Source organism: Polypterus senegalus, chromosome 8 (assembly GCF_016835505.1).
Source record: "Polypterus senegalus isolate Bchr_013 chromosome 8, ASM1683550v1, whole genome shotgun sequence".
Taxonomy (NCBI): Eukaryota; Metazoa; Chordata; class Cladistia; order Polypteriformes; family Polypteridae; genus Polypterus; species Polypterus senegalus.
The window spans coordinates 159,065,399-159,088,847 of NC_053161.1; the positions used below are offsets into that span (position 1 = coordinate 159,065,399).

At 39.5% G+C, this 23,449-nt stretch overlaps 2 protein-coding genes across 2 annotated transcripts; both read right to left on the reverse strand.

The window, feature by feature from the left end:
• Positions 1–1,599: 1,599 nt before the first annotated feature.
• Positions 1,600–7,675, reverse strand: LOC120533648 (cystatin-B-like). Its single transcript, XM_039760554.1, has 3 exons — positions 7,541–7,675; positions 2,167–2,262; positions 1,600–1,823 (listed from the first exon to the last, which is right to left on the reverse strand). The coding sequence occupies exons 1-3, from the start codon at positions 7,610–7,612 to the stop codon at positions 1,710–1,712; spliced, it is 282 nt and encodes a 93-aa protein (XP_039616488.1). The 5' UTR covers positions 7,613–7,675; the 3' UTR covers positions 1,600–1,709.
• A 10,429-nt stretch (positions 7,676–18,104) lies between these two features.
• LOC120534423 (cystatin-B-like) lies at positions 18,105–22,937 on the reverse strand. The gene is made up of 3 exons (XM_039761993.1): positions 22,792–22,937; positions 19,350–19,451; positions 18,105–19,029 (listed from the first exon to the last, which is right to left on the reverse strand). The coding sequence occupies exons 1-3, from the start codon at positions 22,861–22,863 to the stop codon at positions 18,904–18,906; spliced, it is 300 nt and encodes a 99-aa protein (XP_039617927.1). The 5' UTR covers positions 22,864–22,937; the 3' UTR covers positions 18,105–18,903.
• Between the last annotated feature and the right edge of the window lie 512 nt (positions 22,938–23,449).

Here is a 23,449-nt window from a genome sequence, read left to right on the forward strand (position 1 = left end):
ATGAGGAAGGGTGGTCACTCTTCCAAATTGAGTATAGTGGCAAAGGCCCTTAAGCAGCTTTACACAAAGCAACATTAAGAGTGACAACAGGTCGCAAATGGGGACACTGAATGAGACTCTTTGATGTCAATATGAAAACATCTCTGCACAGTGATCTAAATTAATTGTAAATATAAAACAGAAAATAAATAATTGCATAAGTATTCAGCTCCTGAGTAGATGGCCCCTTTTGCAGCCATGGCAGCCTTTTAGTCTGTAAGAACAGGTTTTCTCTCTTTGTCAGTTTTGCACATCAAGACACCACCATTTCCTTGCTTTTTTCTTTACAAAGCTGTTCAAGGTCTGTCAGGCTGCATATTTATTGTGCGTAAACAGCATTTGGCGAGTCCAGCCTCAAATTCTCCACTGGATTGAGATATGCACTCTGATTCTGCCTCTACATGACATTAACATTGTTATTTTTAAGCCATGTAGGCCCAAGTGGCATCTTTGTTTGGGTTCCATGGGGGTCACCAAGGGGAGCTACCAGGATTCACAGACTCTACTTTCTGGAATTTCTGTTTAAACCAGAACTGTTTCCAGCAGCTATTCCCTGTTACCCTAGTGCTGGAAGAAGCCACTCGATCTCAGCCAGAGGAGTCAAAGTTGGAACAACACCCGGACAACACTTGCCTGGGAGGAGGAGAGGAGAAAGAAGAGAAATAGTTTGTTTTTCTGTGCTGTATTGTGCTGTGATATTAAAGAAGAATCCTGTCCAAGGTATTTTTTAATACAAAATATGTATTTGAACCTGGGACTGTGTTGGTGATGTTGTTTTCAGGGTTTGGAGGGTGCTGTTATGCTCTCCACTGGTCACAATAGACAGATCAATATGTAGACAGAGGGTGGATAGTTGTTGTATAAAAAACAGCTACATTTGAGTAAAAGTTTAGATACCCTTCAGATAATTTACTAATGTAACAGTAAAATTTGCTCTTGATGAAAGTACTCAAGGAAATGTTTTAAAGTACCTGGTATTATTTGTACTTAAGTACAAGTAAAATGTAGGTTTTCTCCCCGCGTTATACCCATCCATTCATTTTCAAAACCCACTTTTCCTGAGCAGGTTCAGGGGACAGTTGAGGCCTGTCCCAGTGGACATCAGGTGCATGACAGGAACAACCCCTGGACAGGGTGCCAGCCTATCACAGGTAGAACAATCAATCACACACACAGCAGGGGCTAATTTTGCATTGTCAGTCTACTTGTCTATAGACTGTAGGAGGAAACTGGAGTTCCTGGAAGAAACCCCAACAAACAAAGGGAGAACACAGAAGCTCCACAACAGGAAGCACCAAGAACTTGAATCCCAGTCTCTCTCGTGATTCCAAGCAGCAGTGCTACCACTCCACCACCAAGTCACCCACCCATTTGATATTTTTGAGTGAGAGTCACATTACAATCCTTAGAGTATGAGCCAAGTAACTGTAAATTGAAGCAACAACATTCAGCATGAGTGGAAATCTTAATGACCAAATCCTAATTCAGTGGGGAGGTTTCAATAGGAGAAGTGAACAGGCCAAACACACAACTTAAGATAAACCCAAGGCAAGTTGCTAAGAAAGTTTAAAAAATCTATTTAATCAGTGTCTGCATCATGATTTAGTGGAGATGGAGCAAATAGCAAATCCAACCATCATTAATTTTTGCAAGACAAAATTACATTGGCACTAGCTCATCGCTAAGGTTTTTCGACTCCACAATGGTGATCTTGTTCCAACACCAAAATGATCATATTCCTGGTGAGCTTTCAGGTGCAGACTATCTTCACCTCCAACGTGAACCTGCATGGCAAACACAGAATAACATCAAAATTGTGGCAAAGACAACATGCAAGGTCACAATGGGAATGTCAGATTTGTCAGTGCTGACAGAGATAAACATCACACCTTGCAGTCAGTGAAAGTATCCAACATACATGTAATTTAAATTTTAAAAGAACACCTAAGAATCCAATAATGCTGAAAATGGAAGCCTTGATTAGAATATTGTAAGCAAATCAAACAATTCCCCTTAAATGTGGTCCCATTATACAGATGCACAAACTAACAAAAGGCAACAGTCAGTCTATTTATACTCCCAGCTTGCATCTGTATGCACAAGAGACCACTGAGTAGACGTGTGTACCTTGATCCCTTGGTTTATTCCATTCATCTGCTGACTTGTGTATTGCAGAGGCTCTTCAGAACTTTTTCCTTCCCGTTTGTCAACATCGGGCCGCACCTATGGAGTTAAAAGCAGTCTGGATTTAAGAGTATCACACAATTTTTCCTTCAGCTTCTCACCATAATTTTCATTCATTTTCAGTACCTACTCTGTCCTTGTCACAATCATAAAAGTGTCAAACTGAATCCTGTTAACAAATTTAATAAAAGCTAGAACAAAGTTAGAAAATGTGTGCACTGTGAAACAGTCAGGAAGGTTCAGAGGTTTTTAAAATGTTAGTTAATTTACTTAATCAAAGAGACAGGAATTATAGTTTGCTAATTACTCTGTTTTGTAATGAGTCATATTCAAAATTCAGTGGAAACAGTAATTAGATGTTGTCACAAGAACGAGACATGGACAGATAAAGAGTTGGGGCAGCCACCCGTATAATGTGGTATCCTGGCTGCAAAAGGTCGTTTTATCAAACAATCAGCACTGAAGTGCATTCAACTGAGTCCAGAACAAGACTGAGGAAACAAAGGAAAAGGGGCAGGTTTTAAAGGGGGAGACAGGAAGTGAGGTCATATGGATCTGGCGCATGGTCTTCCACCATTGGTTCATAGCCGGACGTGATATCAGAAGGACTGGAGCTGGTGTGGCCGACTTCCATTGGCTCAGTCCCGGAAGTGATGTCAGGAGAGCCAGGTGAAATCCCCCGGGGATGGTCTACAGGCAAGGGAGAGAAAGAGTCAGTGCACTCTGCCACACCCCGGCATGCCTCCGAACTGCCTTCACTCAAGCCCTTTAGCTGCCTCCCATGCGCACGTGTGTGACAATGTATTAGTAGAGTAAATGCATCCATCCATCCATTTTCCAACCCGATTAATCTGAACACAGGGTCACAGGGGTCTGCTGGAGCAAATTAAATGCAACACATTTATAATAAAATTTCACAATATAATGCAGTTAAACTCTCAGTTCAAAAGAAATAAAGAAAAAGTAATGAGAATCTGTCAAGTTCTAAAGCTTAAATTGTTGGCTGCATCTCACCGTGATGGAAAGCGGGTCACTGCGTTTCTTTGTCAATAAATGATTGAGTTAGACAAATATCATCACAAATCTGTAGATAATACAGCAGTGAGGCTGTTTAATGTGCATAATGTAAATATAATCAATCCGTGTTTATTCAACTAGGGTGTGACAGCTTACAGATCTTGTTTACTCTTCAACTCGTTTTAGAAGAATAAATGGACTTTTTGTAATCCTTGCTTTGCCTTTTTTTACCTTTTATGTTTTTTAAGATTATTTAACTCACCTGGTATGACTTTAAACAGCAGGAGAAGTGAGTTGGTGAGGCTTTGCTCAAGCCACTGATGTGACACACACACACATCTCTGCTGGCATGCCAGCAACTCATCTGTTTTGCCATTGGGAATGACTCTTGGATAAGAAAATATACACATTGAAATAATCTTTCATAAAATAAATTTGAGGTTGCAGTGAATTCTTCTGTATTTACACTGACAATATCAAAAATTTGCAAATGCTTTTTAAATTTCAAAACTTTGAAGAGTAAGTGCCTGATTTGAAAATTGGACAATTAATGCAGAAAGGTGGACAGACAACAATAACGACAACAAGAGGCGAGTTCCACATTTTGTTTGAATGCTCCCACAAAGTGGATGTTACACAAATGCTTACCATTGAAATATGAGGAATGTTCCTTTAAGTGATTATACACAGTGCTGAGAAAAGGTATTTGCCGCCTTCCTATTTTTGCTTATTCATAACACTTTGTTTCTGATCGCCTAACAAATTTAGTATAATACAAAACACATACTGAGCAAACAGAATATACAATTTTTAAATAATCAGTTGATTCATTGAAGGAAAATGGTTCACCAACCCACAATTGATTGCCTCCAAACAAAGAAATTGTGATAAGCGATGTGACTTGTTAAAATTAGGTAGGCTACTGATTGTTATCTCATATGAAAAATATAAAAAATTAATTAGGATACTTATTGCTTTTACCTCTAGAAAAATGTAGAAGAAATATTTGTGTGCTGACTGTGTTGTTTTGTAATATGTTGTGACGCGAGGTTAGTTGTAATTATAATGCCAGCTTTTGTAGTTGGCTTGTTATGGTTATCAGATGCACCCCACTTTAAAAAAGTATTAAAGATCTCTAAAAAAGCAGTTTTTTCACCATGCAGAACATTTCATACCCATCAAGTCAACTACAATACAACCAAGCCAAGCATCACAAAACTGCAAGCGCTTTTGAGAGTGCATCTGTCTGTCTGTCTGCATGTGGGGACGCCCCTCTAACACTGGGTCCGGGGAGCAGCCATGGGATACATACTACGTTCCTTGGAACACTTGGTGGCAGCCCCCCTGTTTTGCATCAAGGTCACAATTGTGGAACACCGGAGCTCATCCATGTTGGGCTCTGTGGCTACCGCCAGGGGGAAATGCACGCCTCCCTGAGCCCGTGTGGGCTGTAACGCAGCCACACCCGGAACTGCAGCCTTAATTAGGTTAATTATCATCTGAAGCACTTCTGGGTAGGCTATAAAAGGAGCCTGCAGCCACTATTCGAGGTGCCAGAGTTGGGAGGAAGAGGACAAAGCTGCCTAGGAGTAGTGGAGGAAAGAGAAGAGTGATTTTTGGTGGTGGTTTTTCTTTTGTGTGTGGTTTAGGGACTGTGTAGGGCCTGTGGGAGACGATAAAATAAATCTTTTTGTTTATTTTTACCCGTGACTTTGGTGTCAGTCTGTGTCAGGTCGGCACCAACCATGTGCTTCTGCCACACACTAAAATTTCTGTTTTCTCCTTATTTAGCTTGAGAAAATTACACTCATCCATTCAGAAACACAAGTAAGACATTGTGTCAGTGAATCAAGAGTGTCACGGTCTTCAGACGCTATTGATAAATACAGTTGTGTGTCATCAGGATAGCTGTGGTAGCTAACGTTATGCTTTCAGATAATCTGACCTAATGGAAGCACGTAAATCGAAAAGAGCAGTGGACCCAGGATTGAGCCTTGTGGACCTCCATATAGAATATCATGTGTCTTTGAAGTATAATTACTACAACTAACAAAGAATTTTCTACCTGCCAGGTAGGACTCAAACCAATTTAAGACCCTGCCAGAAAGGCCCACCCATTGACTAAGGTGATTTCTAAGAATATTGTGATCAATGGTATCAAAGGCGGCACTCAGATCTAAGAGGATGAGAACAGATAAACGGCCTCTGTCTGAATTTACCCGCAAGTCATTTACTACTTTAATGAGTGCAGTTTCTGTGCTGTGATTTTTTCTGATTACTGACTGAAACTTGTCAAGAATAGCAGGTTTATTGAAGTGATCATTAAGCTGCATAATGACTGCCTTCCCTAGGATTTTACTTAAGAAATAAGTCTAAAATTTCCGAAAGCAGAGGAGTCAAGATTATTTTTCTTGAGCAGGGGTTTAACTACAGCAGTCTTAAGACAGTCTGGGAAGACCCCCACATCTAATGACGAGTTTACTATGTCAAGAATACTATCAATTAGCACGCCCGATACTTCTTTGAAAAAACTTGTTGGTATTGGGTCAAGGACGCAGGTGGGGGGTCTCAGTTGAGAAATTATTTTATATAAATTAGGGAAATCTATCCTGGTGAAAGAATTTAATTTGTTTATAATGGTGTACCGGTGTTTAAGAGGATCAGTATTGGCAGGATGTACTATATTATTTCTAATATCATTCATTTTTTGAATAAAAAATACAGCAAAAGCCTCAAGTTTCACTGGAAGTATTTTGGAGGCATTCCTTTGTGTTACCTGAGTTTAGCAGATGATCAATTGTAGAGAATAAGACTCTGGGATTACTAGCATTGTTATTTATAATTCTAGAGAAATAACACCTCCTCTCAAGACAGACTATGTTGTTATATTCTGTTATTTTAGCCTTCAATATCTCATAGTGGATAATCAGTTTAGTTTTTCTCTATTCACACTCAGCTCTCCGGCATGTTTTCTTTAAATTAGACACTCCATGGTATAACAGTTCTATAAGATTTTTTAACTGTCCTTTCAGGTGCGACTATGTCAGCAGCAGCTCTCACCTTAGTATTAAAATTTTCCACCTTACTATTTACATGATCCTCACTATTGTAGTATGCACTACAAACTCCAGTGAGTAAATCCATGCTAGAACTTAAACTGCCCACAGAAATCACGGGGCAAAACCAAGGGATTTTTGCAGTAAAGACAACATTGCAATATTTTTAGTCTTAGCAAATGCTGTTAGTGTAACATCATTCTTAAAACAATTGTAGAAATTGTCAAACTGAATATACAATGTGAAACAACAGGCAGATTTTAATGATTTCTAATAATAAAACAAACACATTCAACATTTTATTTTAAAGCTTACTAATGGTAATCAATGGTGGAAAGTTTTTATTTCAGACAGAGGTGTCAATGTTCAGGAATCTTTATCTATCCTTTAAAAACAAGTACAGGGGCAGGGATAACCTGAAAGCCAGAGCTGTGTAGCCATGACACTGACTCGGACTTCACATTGACTTGTTTTGATCTGAAGTACTATGTAACTTGTGAATTTTTTTTAACTAAATGTACATGTAAATGTATAATTTTGCAAATTAAAAGTATGGAAATTTTAGGCATTCCTTTTTTATTCCATTTCAGATATTAAAAATGTATTTAAAAAGTGTCTTTTATAAGACAATTAAAAGGCACACACATTCTCATTAAAAAAAAAAAAAAACAGCTATGGGTAATCACTTGGTAAAACTTCAAAATTAGACATTAGGGATGTGGGATTGAAGAAACGTCACCTTTAATTGTTTGTGCCAATAAGAGTTCGATACTTAACAAGACCAAACAAATGTCATGATTTTGAAACATTCAATGTGCCAAGAAAAATAGGGTACTTCATGTAACAGGCAGGCAGTGAGGTGTAGTGCTTAAGATTTTGGACTTTAGACCTGAGTCTGTGGGTTCAAACCGCACTTCTGACACTGTGAGTCCGTGAACAAGTCACTTGACCTGCTTGTGCTCCAATTGGGAAAAACAATAAATTTGTAAACAATTGTATCTCTCACATCTGGAAGCTAAATGATTTAGCCAAATAATAAGTAATAATAATAACTCCCATCCATCCATCCATCCATCCATTTTCTAACCCGCTGAATCCGAATACAGGGTCACGGGGGTCTGCTGGAGCCAATCCCAGCCAACACAGGGCACAAGGCAGGAACCAATCCTGGCCAGGGTGCCAACCCACCGCAGATAACTCCCATCCATCCATTATTTATCCCATCTTAAAATATTTACACTCACCTCGTTACAGATTTCCTTCACATTGCTATCTGCTGGCTTGACGTCCGTCCACCCTCCAGATACCTCGGCCATACCAGCCTGTGGATTTTATGGAGAAGCTCTGGAAGAAGAGAAATGCATGAAAGTGAAACATCAAAGCTGTCAGAGGCAAACATTAGTAAACTGGCACAGGGAGGCGGAACCTAAGCGGGTAGGCAGTGGGCGGAGCCCCAACACATTCTTTGTCCAAAACTAGATCGAGTGATGTCACTGCTGAGCAGCACAATACACAGGCACTAGTTAATTACACCAAGCTAAAATAACATAATAATAATAGCACTAAAACTACTGATAAAAACATATTTTATTTATATAGAGCTGTTCTGATGCTCAAAGCACTTAATGTTTCAAATTTGTGCATGAATGTGTCCTCAACCAGGCTGTCATTTGCTTCACTTGTGCCTGCTATTTGGATAATCTTCAGCTCAACCACATCCCTTGTGGGGTTAGAAAATGGATGGATAGATCAATCTTCATTTACTTTTCTCAGGCATTGTTGATACTGTGGGATCAAATGTGTCATAACACTTATTCAAGAAATTGTAATTATTTAAACTTGCATGTTTATGTTTAGGTGTGGTCAGAGTATAGTTATTGCTTTGTACGAAAACCCAGCCTGCTGTGTCGAGTATAGCTCAAAGGAATTTAAGCTCATCTTTTGATCAAATGTTTTTTTTTTCCTTCTTTTTCTGGCAACACTGTGCTAAGAGTATTTGCAATTATTCTCATTGTTCATTTGTTAATTATGATTTAATTTAATCATTTTGGTTTAAGATCATTCATTCACTTTTGTCCGAATCAGACTGCTCACTTTTGCACATTACAAATTTGTTAAGTACTACATATATCCATCCATCCATTTTACAACCCGCTGAATCCGAACACAGGGTCACGGGGGTCTGCTGGAGCCAATCCCAGCCAACACAGGGCACAAGGCAGGAACCAATCCTGGGCAGGGTGCCAGCCCACACACACACCCACACACCACGCAGACACACTTGGGACAATTTAGGATCACCAATGTACCTAACTTGCATGTCTTTGGACTGTGGGAGGAAACCCACACGGACACAAGAACAACAACATTTATTTATATAGCACATTTTCATACAAATAATGTAGCTCAAAGTGCTTTACATGATGAAGAAAAGAGAAAAAAGACAAACCCACTGCAGACTACATACTGTATATCCTATATATAAATTGTTTAGTGTATTTTTGAATGCATCTTAAGTGATTTTTTTGTCACTTTTAATTTGTAAATTGGTGTTTGATTTCCCTCAGGTGAGCTTATACACAGCAGTTGGGCAGATGGTTCAAATGCAGTGATGGGCTCAAAAAGCCCTGTGAAGCGTCTGAGGCTTCTTTCTGGTTGTGCAGGAAATGGATTAGAAACTTTGAAAATAGTGATGTCTGGTTGGTTTACAAAAATCAAAATAGCCATGAACTCAACACAGTGGAGGAAGTGCACACACACAATTCCTGCTGATCGATCACATACGGTAGTTTCAGTTGGCCAGGTGCATTAAAAGCCACGGAATGTTCGATGTGTTCATTTTCACCTCATAATGATCATGTTGCCATTAAAATGCTGCAATAAATGCATTTGTTAGTATGGATTACAATTTTTGACTATAAAATAACAAGGAAGGGAGGTCACTCTTAAAAACTGAGAATAGTGGCAATGACCCTTATGCAGTTTAACACAAAACAACATAAAGAGTGACAACAAGTCTCAAATGGGGACATTGAGAAGAAAAAGAATTTAAAAAAAGGAGAAGAGAGGAGAAGACAATAGCGGAAGACCTCATGTCTAAAAGACATGGGAGTACAAGAAGAGAATGGAGAATGGAACAGAGAAATTGACCCACAGTCAGTGGTCTGAGCCCCGTGTCATCAAAAACGTCTCCTACTGTGCTAATGACTTGATGGGAAGAAGGAGGAATGGCAACCAATCTTGAAGACACATGATATCCGATATGGTGTTCCATAAGGCTCTATCCTGGGTCCGCTGCTCTTCTCAATCTACATGCTTCTGTTAGGTCAGATTATCTCAGGGCACAACGTGAGCTACCACAGCTATGCTGATGACACACAACTTTACTTATCAATAGCACCTGATGACCCCGATTCTATTGATTCACTAACACAATGTCTGACTAGTATCTCAGAATGGATGAATAGTAATTTTCTCAAGTTAAATAAAGAGAAAACTGAAATTTTAGTGATCAGCAATAATGGATACAATGAGGCTATTAGAAATAAACTGGATACATTAGGATTAAAAGTCAAGGCGGAGGTAAAAAGCTTAGGGGTAATTGTTGACTGTAACCTGAATTTTAAATCGCATATTTATCAGACCACTAGGACAGCATTTTTTCACTTAAGAAACATAAGTAAAGTTAGACCTCTTATATCACTGAAAGATGCTGAGAAATTAATTCACGCGTTTGTTTTCAGTCGACTAGATTACTGTAACGCACTCCTCTCAGGACTACCCAAAAAAGACATAAATCACTTGCAACGAGTGCAGAATGCAGCTGCTAGAATCCTAACTAGGAAAAGAAAATCCGAGCACATTTCTCCAGTTTTAATGTCACTACACTGGTTACCTGTGTCATTCAGGATTGACTTTAAAATTCTGCTTATGGTTTATAAAGCCTTAAATAATCTCACCCCATCTTATATATCAGAATGTCTGACACCTTATATTCCAAATCGTAACCTCAGATCCTCAAATGAGTGTCTCCTTAGAATTCCAAGAACAAAACTTAAAAGAAGTGATGAGGCGGCCTTCTGCTGCTATGCACCTAAAATCTGGAATAGCCTGCCAATAGGAATTCGCCAGGCTGATACAGTAGAGCACTTTAAAACACTGCTGAAAACACATTACTTTAACATGGCCTTTTTATAACTTCATTTTAACTTAATCCTGATACTTTGTATGTTCAATTCTTCATAATAACTATTCATGGTGGCTCTAAAATCTGTACTGACCCCTACTCTCTTTTCTGTTTCTTTTTCCGGTTTCTTTGTTGTGGTGGCCTGCGCCACCTCCACCTACTCAAAGCTTCATGATGCTCCAACAATGATGGATGGATTAAAAGGCAGAATTCTACGTGACCATCATCATCAAGTCCTTCCGTGAGAACCCTAAATCCAAAGAGGACTGTTTCATTTATGTTAGGTAGAATGCCCGGAGGGGACTGGGCGGTCTCATGGTCTGGAATCCCTACAGATTTTATTTTTTCTCCAGCCGTCTGGAGTTTTTTGTTTTTCTGTCCCCCCTGGCCATTGAACCTTACTCTTATTCGATGTTAATTAATGTTGATTTATTTTGTTTTCTTATTGTGTCTTTTATTTTTCTATCCTTTATTATGTAAAGCATTTTGAGCTACTGTTTGTATGAAAATGTGCTATATAAATAAATGTTGTTGTTGTTGTTGTATCAATGATAACTTCAACAACAATCGCAGAACATTGAAATGAAATGACAAGAAACACACTGAAAGACTGGAGGGTTTAAAGGTTACTGCCTGACCAGATATTCGACTGCTTTTATTGTACCATACCATACCATTCTCCAACCCGCTGAATCCTAACACAGGGTCACAGGGGTCTGCTGGAGGCAATCCCAGCCAGCACAGGGCGCAAGGCAGGAACAATCCCAGGCAGGGCGGCAACCCACCACAGGACACACACACACACTCACACACCACTATCACTGCGCCACCTTGCCGCCCTGCTTTTATTGTGTCAATATTTATTTGTGTTAAGTGAAATATTTGACTGTGTTTTTACAAGCAAATAAATATTTGCTATCAGGATAAATAGCTTTAAAAGTTTTGTGCACATAAGATAATAATAATAATAATTCCATACATTTATATAGCATTTTTCTCACTACTTAAAGTGCTTTACAAAGTGAATGGAGAACAACTTCAACCACCACCAATGTGCAACACCCACCTCGATGATGTGACAACAGCCATTTTTGTGCCAGTATGCTCACCACACATTAGCTGTTAGGTGGGGAAGTGGTGAGAATGAGATATCCAGGGGATGATTAGGGGGCCAGAATGAGTGGACCATGAAGGGCCATTTAGCCTGGACATTGGGATACACCCTGCTCTTTACCAAGGATGCCCAGGGACCTTGAATGACCACAGAGACTCAGAACATCAGTTTTATGTCTCATCCAAAGGACAGCACCATTTTAACAGCACAATCCTCCCATCACTGCACTGGGGCATTGGTCAACGTTCAGACCACATGGTAAGCACCCCCTGCTGGCCTTGCCAACATCTCTTCCTGCAGCAATCCAAGCTTTTCCTAGATGGTCTGTCATCCAAGATCTGGCCAGGCCCAAACATGTTTAGCTTCAGGTGGATGACCTCATCTGAAGCACAGGTTGTATAATTGCTGGTCATAGACAAAGTGCCCATAAAAGTATTCAGCACTTGGTGGTTTTTACGTTTTATTGTTTTATAACACTGAATCCAGGTGAATTTAATTTTTGACACTCTTTAGAGTTTTTTTGAGACTCTACTATTAAAGTGAAAACATCTCTACAAAGTGATCTAAATTAGTTGTAAATATAAAACATAACATATTGCATAATATGTTATATCCAGTAGATGTCCCCTTTCGCAGCCATGACAGCCTTCAGTCTGTGAGCACAGGTTTTCTCTCTTTGCCAGTTTTGCACATCAGGACACCACCATTTTCCTGCTTTCTTCTTTACAAAACTGTTCCAGGTCTGTCATGCTGCATGTTAATTGTGCGTAAACAGCACTTGTCAAGTCTGGCCTCAAATTCTCCACTGGATTGAGATCTGAACTCTGATTTGGCCTCTACATGACATTAATATTGTTATTTTTAAGCCATTTATGTGTAGCTTTAGCTTTACTCTTGATGTTGTTGTCTTGCTGCAAACCAGATCATCTCCCAAGTCAAAGACTTCTTGCAAAGTCATCAAGTTTTTTTCCAAGAATTCCTTGTATTTTGCTGCCTTTATTTTACCCAAACAAGCCTTCCAGGGCCTGCTGCAGAGAAGCATCTCCATAGCCTGATGCTGCCAACCACCATGCTTCACGGTGGGGATGATGTGCTTTTGATAGCTTGAAGTGCTCAAACATGGCATTTGGTCTGATAGCCAAAAAGCTCAGTTTTGGTCCCAACAGAAAATGGATACTTCTCAGTCTCCTATATGCCTTCTGGCAAACTCTAACTGAGATGTTACATGAATTTCTGTTTTTTTTTCTTAAACAGTGGCTTTCTCTTTGCTACTCTTCCATAAATCTGCAACTGGTGAAATAGCTGGGTGACAGTTGTGTCTTCACAGCGTCTTCTGTCTCAGACACTGTTACAGCTTTTAATTCCTTCAGTTCTCAGAGGTCTCTTGTTGGCCTCCCTACTTGTCTTCTTCTTTCACAATCACTCAGTTTTTGTGGACAACCTGCTATGGTCAGGTTTCCTGCTGTGCCATATGGTTTTCATTTTTTCACAATTTTTATGGACTCAAAGGTATATTCAGAGACTTGGATCTTTTCTTTTTTCCATCCTCTGACTTGTGCTTTTGAATCCCCCTTTCCCTTGGAGTGTTACTTTGTCTTCATTGTGTAGGTTAGGCCACCATACTGACTCAGCACAAGCTGGGTCTTCCAGATAAGGTGCATTTATACTACAAGAAAATGAAATCCCAGACATTGAGCTAATTCTGTGACTTCTGAAGCCAATTGGCTGCACCACTGATGATTTAGATAAGTCACATTAAAGGAGTGAATTGTTGTGTGATTAATTATTTTGTGTTTTATAATTGCAATTCATTTAGACCACATTGCAGAGATCTGACCTTATCATCAGATTCACCTTTAGAGATTTAGAATGCGATAATAGATATAAGGACTCTACCTCTCTACCAATTATACATCTCTTTTTTGTAAGCGTGCATCAGTTGCCAATAAAACTCCTCTGGTCATGGGTGACTTCAATGCGACCACTGGCACTGACAGGCCTGGCTATGAAGATTGTGTTGGTCCTCATGGATCTGGATACCATGGTGAAAGTGGCTTAGTGTTCCTCGACTTTGCAAAAGCTCAGGGTCTGTGGATCGCCGGAACAAAGCCACATTGTAGGACTTGGTACTCCAATACTGGTGGTGCGGTGAAAGACACATCCTTGTGTGCAGGCACTGGGGTCTCTTACAAAACTCCAGGATCTACAGAAGTGCCCATTTTTATGAATTCTGACAACAGACTTGTTCCTACTCTGAAGATCCAGCTTAGGTCTTGTAGGCTACCACCCACTAGGAAAATGAGGTGGACCTGGCCAGACTCCAAGATAAGGCTGTTTCTAATCAGTTTACAAACAGTTTGTGTGAGGAACTTAAGGACTTGGGTGCAACTGCTGAATCTAAATTGATGTGTGAGACCTTCCGTGACAAGATCCTGAAGGTTGCTAAGGGTTGTGTTGGTGTTGCCAGTGTTCCTAGAAGGAGGTGTTTCATCTCTCAGGACAGTCTTGATATCATTGAGAAGAGTTACAGCACACAACTTGATGCAGCTCCTGTCTGTACCGGGAACTGAGAAGGATGGCTGCAAACACTCTAAAGGCAGATAAGGAGGTGTTTATTAGAAGAATCTGTGAATAAGAGACACAATATCTATGGTCTAGTGACCCATGTCCTGCTTACAGAGGAATCGAAGTATTTTGCACATCCAAATCTGCTCCTCGAATAGTCGCAGTCAAGGCAGCTGATGGAACGGTCCTTACGGATGACAAAGTAGTTATTGCCCACTGGGCTGGCTTCTTTGAGCAGCTGTTTAAAGCTGATCCTCCAACTAGGATGTTGGATATCTGAGTCCACAGTTCTTGAGGCCAATCCTCTAATTAACTGTGAACCACCCATTCTCACTGAATGGGTTCACAGGTGGTGAACCAGCTGAGAGTAGGGAAGGCTGCAGGGATCTGTGCTGTACAAGGTGAATTTCCCCAGGCTGGTGGTAAGACTGTTCTCTTGGCATCGCAAGTGATCTTTGCTTCCATTTCGGACATGGGCGTCATCCCTACTGATTGGAAAATGAGACTTGTCATCCCTATCTGGAAAGGGAAGGGTGGATTACATCAATTACAAGGTGATAACACTGATCTTGGTGCTGGGTAAAGTCCTTGCTAGGGTTATTCTCAATAGGATCCGTGATCATCTGTTCGCCTACCAGCGACTGGAGCAGTCTGGTTTTACGCCGAAGAAATCCACCATTGACTGTTTCCTGGCACTGAGGGTTCTCATGGAGTGCAAACGTGAATATCAGCAGAGTTTCTTTGCAGCCTTTGTTAATTTTCATGAAGCATTTAAATCAGTTGATTAGGCTGCTCTGTGGGACATCCTGAGAATTCGCGGGATCCCTTCAGTTGCTGGATATCATGGCTGGCCTGTACACTGGTACTGTGAGTGCTGTGAAGAGTGGAGGCACCTCTGTGTTTTTCCCTAATTGATTCTGAGGTTCGTCAGGGGTGTGTTTTTGCTACTCTGTTCAATGCTTGTATAGACTGGGTGTTGGACAAGATCGTATGGTCTGTTGGTGAATAAAGATTCACTGATCTTGACTTTAATGACAATGCCGTGATTTTTGAGGAGTCAATGGAGACTCTAATAGGGGCTTTTGACAGACAGGGTGAGGAGTCTGAGTGTCTGAGCTTGTGAGTGTCCTGGATAAAAACCAAGATCCAGGCCTTTAATGACCTCTTGGGCACAGCCATCAGCAGTGTTTCTGTCAGCAGAGAGACTGTCGACCTTGTCGAGAAGTTTACTTACCTTGGCAGTGACATTCATGTTTCTGATGACTCTTCTTGTGAAGTCAGTAAATGAACTGGGAGAGTATGGGGGGTCAATAGGTTGCTGGAAAGGGTTATGTTGTGTTCCCAATATCTGTGCAAAAGGAAAAAGGTCCAAGTCTTTAGAGTACTGGAGCTTCCTGTCTTGCCATATGTTTGTGAGACATGGACGCTATCCAGTGACCTGAGTTGAAGACTGGACTCCTTCAGTACTTTGTCTCTTCGGAGAATCCTTGGGTACCGCTGGTTTGACTTTGTGTCGAATGAACGGTTGCTCATGGAGTCCCAAAGTAGGCACACTACCTGCATTGTGATGGAGCGTCAGTTATGGCACTATGGCCATGTGGCTTGATTCTGTCGTGGCGAAAAATTCATCATCAGAAGGCTTTTTACCTAAAAATAAAGGCTATTAGGACTCGAGATAGACAGACAGAGTTTTAAGGCTTTATTGCAATAAATCAACCACATGGACTCAACCCAATTCGGCCAAATGAGATCAAGCAACGAAAATTACAGCAATTGAAGTTTTTATAACAATTTCTTATCATTTTGGCCTCGTTCGATTAGCTCATTCTGCACCTGGTTTTACTGTCTATTATTCCTCTTGGTGTCTGTTTGGCTTATTTTGATTGGTCTAAGACTGGGTGGATGGCTTCCTCTTACCATCTTTGGGTTTTTCTTATGTCATTTCCTATTTTTTCTGACCTTGCTCGAATGAGCTCTCTTGCCCATCTTCTCTGACTCCCTTCTACTCCTGTCTGGCCGAACCTTGGGTTTCCATGGGAACCCTTATTATCTCCTTATTTTCTTATTACTGGCCCCCTCGTGGTATTTTTATTTGTCTATGCTGTTCCCATTTTCTCGAACTGGCCAAGGCTTCAGTTCCATATATGGGTTTCCTCTCATCATTTCCTTTCTTAAACCTTCCACACTTTTCTATAATAGTGAACTGAAGCTTAAGCTTTAATTAAAAAGAAATATAGTATGTGCTTTCATTTAATCATTGCTTGGCATGCTTGATTTGTCTTAATTTCTACACTAAAGTTAATTTCTAATATATTCTAATATTTTTGCTAATGCCTGAATTTACTAAGATTTTCTCTTCATGCATTATGTCAGTGTGACCTTGCTTACAGCAAAAGCCTTTTGTTCCTTTCTGGTGATTCATCAATCTAGCTGATCTCGATACGCGCTTCCAGAGCCATTTTCTCTGTTATCACTTCCTTAGCTTCCTTAGCCTTGAATCACAGGTGTTCTCAAACTCTTATCCTGTCCAAAGCTGGTTTCGATGTGTCAATTTTCTGTTCCTTCCCAGACTAGATATTTTGCTGTAAGCTTAAAAAATAATGCAATATAACTGATTTTTAGTTAACTATTTGCTCGACCTATCATATTTGCTCAACATTCTAATTTATGCTTAATCTTAATATTTTGGAAACTTTTAATTACTTTTTATGGTTGTTTATGTTAATTTGCTATCCTCTTATACTGATATAAAAATATTTGGGTGATCTGGCTTGTAAAATTCTTGAGGACCTGAGCAGCTGGACTAGTCCAAGGGGATGCTCACATAACACCTGGCTGCGATAGATTAGCGGTCATTTCCAGAGAGTGGGACTGGACCACGTGACTGTCTGGGTGGTTGCCAATCAGGATCCCAAGCTGTTTTGTCTTATGGTGGGTGTGGCAACGTGCCGTACCAGTGCATGCTCCTCAACCCGACCTGATCTGACCTGTGCCTTGGTTTGTATTATTTTTTCATTATTATTATTACCTAATTTTAATTTGTTGTTCTTTTCTTTTGACTATTTTTGACATCTTGAGTTGCATCCTATGTATGTGTTTGTGCTTTAGAAATAAATGTTCTTGTTTCCACTTTGACAATAAACGTTTTTTTCCTGTTTTCAAAAAACCCTTATAAATGCACTGTGATTCATAGTTGTATAACAATGAAATGTGAAAACTTCCAAGGAGAACAATCATTTTAGAAACATTGACAACAGATAGATAAATAGATAGCATTGCACTATATAAGAGATAGATAGATAAGAAAGACACTGTATAACACATTGATAGACAGATAAATAGTGCAATGGATTGGCATCCCGGCCAGGATTGAACATGCAATGGAAGGACTGGGACAGAGGATCATTGGTGAATATTTTCTCCCCCAATACAGTAGATGGTTGCATCCCTGGGTTAAGATTCCCACACAGGCACCCACAGGGCATGCTGGGACGTGTAGTCCCATGGGGCAACCCTGTTTGGGTTCTCTAGGGGCCACCAGGGAGAGCTGCTAGGATTTACATTCCTTACTTTCAGGAACTTCTGTTCAACCGAGAAGTGCTTTCAACAGGCTATTCCCTGTGCCCTAGCAGTGGAAGTTCTCTCAGGTCATAGATAAAAGGAGCCGAGTTGGGAGAGGAGCTGGACAACACTTGCTTGGGAGGAGTCGAGGAGAAAGACGAGAAAGAGTTTGTTTTGCTGTGGTGTATTTTTCTGTGATATAAAAGAAGAAGCCTGTCAAAAGTATTTTTTAATACAAAATATGCATTTGAACCCGGGACTGTTGGTGAGGTTGTGTTCAGGATTTGGAGGGTGCTGTTATCCCCCCTACTGGTCACAATAGATAGATCAATAGATAGAGAGAAAGTGGAAATTTGTTGTATAAACAACAGCCACACTTGAGTAAAAGTTGAAATACTTTTCAGAAAATTTAATAATGTAAAAGTAAAATGAAAGTACTCAAAGAAATATTTTAAAGTATCTGATATTAATTGTATTTAAGTACAAGTAAAATGTTGGTTTTCTGCTCATTATATCTATTCATCCGTTTTCAAAACCCACTTATCCTGAAGAGATTCAGGGGGCATTTGGGGCCTATCCCAGTGGGCATCAGGTGCAAGGCAAGAACAACCCCTGCACAGGGTGGCAGCCCATCACAGGTAGAACAATCAATCACACGCACAGCAGGGACCAATTTAGCATCACCAATCTGCTTGTCTGTAGACTGTAGGAGGAAACTAGGGCACCTGGAAGAAACTTACATAAAAAAGGAAGAACATCGAAGTGTCACACAGGGAGCACCCAGAACTTGAATCCCAGTCTCCTGGTTGCAAGCAGCAGTGGTACCGCTTCACCACCATGTCACCCACCCATTTCATATATTGTTGTAAAAAGTTCTTAAAAACCTTAAAATAACTCAGGCTTCCCTATTTTTGAGTGTGAGCCACATTACAATCACTAGAATATGAGCCAAGTAACTGTAAATTGAAGAAGCGACAGTCAGCGAAAGTAAACATTTTAATGACTGAATCCTAATTCAGTGGGAGAAGCACTAATAGCAGACGCGAACAGAACAAACACACAGCTTAAAATAAACCCAAGGTAAGATGTCAATATAATCAGTTTCTACATCATGGCTTTATGGAAAAAAGGTAGATGGAGCAAACTGTAAATCTAGCCATCATCCATTATGCCAGACAAAATTACTTTGGCACTAGCTCATCGGCACTTTTTTTCGCATCAACAATGATGATCTTTGTTCCCTCACCAAAAGTACCAAAGCTGTGGTGAGCTTTCATGTGCAGACTATCTTCACCTCCAACATGAACCTGCATGGGAAGCAGAGAATAACATCAGATATGTCAGTGCTGACAGAGTGGAACATCACACCTTGCAGTCAGTGAAAATATCAAACACACTAATTTAAATTTTAACTAATTTAAATTTTAAAATTACATCTAAAAATCCAATAATGCTGAAAATGGAAGCCTTGATTAGAATGGTAAGTAAATCAAACAATTCCCCTTGAATGCATCCCACTTGACTGAAATACAAACTACCAAAAAGGACAAGTTAGTCTATTTGTACTCTCATCTTGCAGAAAACAGTCATATGTATGCACAAGAGACCACCGAGCAGACGTGTTTACCTTGATCCAGTAGTCGATTCCTTTCTTCTGCAGACTTGTGTATTGCAGAGGGGTGAATTCTTCAAAACTTTTGCCTACTCGTTTCTCAACATCGGGCCGCACCTATGGAGTTAAAAGCAGTCTGGATTTAGGAGTATTTCCTTCAGCCTCTCACCATAATACTCATGAATTTTCAGTCCCTACTCTGTCCTTGTCAAAGAATCAAACTGAATCCTGTTAACAAATTTAATAAAAGTTAGAAAAAAGTTAGAAAATGTGTGCATTGTGTAACAGTCAGGAAGGTTCAGAGGTTTTTAAAATATTAGTTAATTTACTTAATCAAAGAGATATAAGTTACATTTTGATTATTATGCCATTTTGTAATGAGTCATATTCAAAATTAAGTGAAAACAGCATGTACAGTAATTAGATAGATAGATAGATAGATAGATAGATAGATAGATAGATAGATAGATAGATAGATAGATAGATAGATAGATAGATAGATACTTTATTAATCCTCAAGGGGAAATTCACAAAAGAATTGTCCAGCGTCACATGGTTAAAGTCTCCAGAGAGTAGCATACGCGCCTCAGGGTGCTGTGTTTGTAGTTTAGCAACATCAGAATGGATGCTGTGACCCACTATCTCCACGTCCGCCCGAGGAGGGATGTAAACCATAGCAACAGTGATGTGTTCAAACTCTCTGGGCAAGTAATAGGTATGCAGACTTACGGCCAACAGTTCGATGTCCCTGCAGCAAGTGGAGATTTTGATGTTTAGATGCTCAGGGTTGAACCACCTTGTGTTCACATAGAGAGCGAGTCCTCCTCCTTTCCACTTCCCGCAGGTATTTGCGTCTTTAGATGTATTAGTATTAGTAGAGTATATGTATTAGTAGAGTAAATACAACACATTTTTAATAAAATGTCGCAATAGCATGGAGTTAAACTCCCAGCTCAAAAGAAATAAAGAAAAGTTACATAAAAAAATCTGCAAGTTTTAAAGCTAAAATTATTGGCTGCATCGTACCATGATGGAGAGCAAGCCACTGCATCTCTGTGTGAATAAATGATCAAGTTAGAGAAATACTGAACCATCACAAATCTGTAGATAATGCAGCAGTGAGGCTGTTTAATGTGTGCAATGTAAATATAATTATTTATTCGTGTTTATTCAACTAGGGCGTGACAGCATATAAAGCCTGTTTACTCTTCAACTCTTTTAGAAGAATAAATGGACTTTTTGTAACCCTTGCTCTGCTTTTTTTCTTTTTATGTTTTTTAAGATCATTTAACTTATCTGGTATGACTTTAAACAGCAGGAGAAGTGAATTGGTAGGGCTGAGTTTTGCTCAAGCCACTGATGTGAGACACTCACAGCTCTGCTGGCATGACAGCAACTCATCTGATTTGCTATTAGAAATGGCTCTTGGATAAGAAAAATATGCACATTGAAATAATCTTTCATAAAATAAATTTGAAATAGTAAATTTGAGGTTGCAGAGAATGCTTCTGTATTTACATTAGCAATTTCAAAAATTTGCCAATGCTTTTTAAATTTCAAAACTTTGAAGAATAAGTGTGCCTTATTTGAAAATTATACCACTGATGCAGAAAGGTGGACAGGCAACAATAATGACAACAGGAGGCGAGTTCCACATTTTGTTTGAATGCTCCTACAAATTGAATGTTACACAAATGCTTACCATTGAAATATGAGGAATGTTCCTTTAAGTGATTATAAACAGTGCTGTGAAAAGGTATTTGCTGCCTTCCTATTTTTGCTTATTCATAACACTTAATTTGTCTCCAAACAAATTTAGTATAATACAAAACAGATACCAAGTAAACAGAAAACACAATTTTTAAATGATCAGTTGATTCATTGAAGGTAAAAAGTTCACCAACCCACAATTGATTGCCTCCAAAGCAAAGAATTTGAGATAAGTGACTTGATAAAGTTAGGTAAGCTACTGATTGTTATCTCATATGAAAAACTGAAAAAAAAATAATTAGGATACTTATTGCTTATACCTCTATGAAACTGTAGAAGAAGCATTTGTGTGCTGACTGTGTTGTTTTGTATTATGTTGTGACGCAGGGATTAGTTGTACTCATAATGCCAGCTTTTCTAGTTGGCTTGTTATGATAATCAGGTGCACCCCACTTTAAAAAAATTTTAAGGTTCTCTACAAAAGCTGTTTTTTCACTGTGTACAACATTTCGTACCCATCGATTCAACTGCAATACAACCAAGTAAAGCATCACAAAACTGTGATTGTCTTTGAGAGTGCGTATGCCTGTTTGTCTGCATGTGGCTCTGCCACAGAGAAGAACAGAAATGGACTGACATGGCGGAACCATTGGAGTGCAGTTGGGCTGGGTCACCTGACAGTACTTCATTCTGTATACACCTTCTGAAAAAGTAGCATCCAATAAATGGTGGATATGTTTAGAGTTTGATGCGATGGTTTTCAGTGCTTTTTAAAATGCTAAAATTGCTGCCCCATCATCTGCATGAGCAGCAACTTCTGAAAGAAGGCTCAGCTTAGTGAAGTGCAAACTCAAACATCAATGTGGACGAGTTACGCTCTCTGATCTGATCAGATTCTGACTCGGATCTCTGATTCTGTGTAGAAAAATCCCATTATTAGAACAGCTGTAACAACAATGAAGTCATTGCACTCAATCGTAATATGGAATCCTAGTGGCAGATTTTACTATAAGACTCAAAAGCTGACATCACTTAAAAAATAAAAGTGTATTATGTTTCATTTGAGAGAGCTCAGTACATACTATACATATATGTGTGCATGTGTATTGTGTGTATATACACACACTCACACACACACACACACTTCCTTGTTGAAGGTCTAATGCACAAAAATGAGTGGTGGTCAAAGGCAGGGGTTTTTAAACTCAGGGGTGTCAAATTGCACTTGTGGATCCATGGCAACCCTGGAAATGTTCACATTTAAATATACATGCATGCATATACAGTATATATATATTGTATATATATACATATATATTTTAAGGATTGTTTTAAAATGATCACACTTAGGTTTGAAGTTTGTATAGCTGAATATGATCTTCCTTTGTTGCTTTAAAATAGTCCCATATTAATATTATTAATGACTACAGCTGCAAGATGGCAATGTGTGAGAAGTTCTCAAGTGATATGTGGGGGAACACAGACACACATAAACAAACAAAACAAACAAAACCTGTGAAGAAGTGCCCTGCCCAGGGATTTGTTCCTGCCTTGCACCCTATGTTGGCTGGGATTGGCTCCAGCAGACCCCCGTCACCCTGTATTAGGATATAGCGGGTTGGAGGCTGACTGACTGACAATTGTATCTCTCACATTTGGGGGCTAAAGGCTTTGATCCAGATAATAAGTAATGATAATAACTCACATCCTTCCGTTATCTATCCCATCTTAAAATAATTACACTCACCTCTTTACAGATTGCCTTCACATTGCTATCTGCTGGTTTGATGGCAGTCCACCCTCCATGTACCTCAGCCATAGTTGTCTCTGGATTTTAAGGAGAAGCTCTGGAAGAAGAGAAACGCATAGAAGTGAAACATCAAATCTGCCAGAGACAAACTTTAATAGACTGGCACAGGGGGCGGAACCTGAGAGGGTAGGTAGGTAGTGGGCGGAGCCCAACACACTCTTGACCAAAACTAGGACGTGGCTTAAACTTTAGAGTGACATTACTGCTGAACAGTGCATTATAGCAGCAGTAGTTATAAGCAATAAATTACACTGAACTAAAACAATGTAATAATAATAACACTAATACTACTATTAAAATATATTTTATTTATATAGAACTGTTCTGATGCTCAAAACATTTACTGTCTCAAATTTCTGATGAACAAGCCACTATAATGGCCCAGGATAATGGGTATCTATAGGATTTGTCAATTTTCTCCTTATCCAGATTGATGTTTCCTCGAAATGCTCTGCTGTAATGCCAAATCTGAAACAGCTCAGTCTTAACAAGTGGTTTGAATTCATCCATTTACATATGAATTCAAACCCCTCGAGCTGGATGTCATATGGTTGGCTCGTGCCTGCTATTTGGATAATCTTCAGCTCAGCCACAT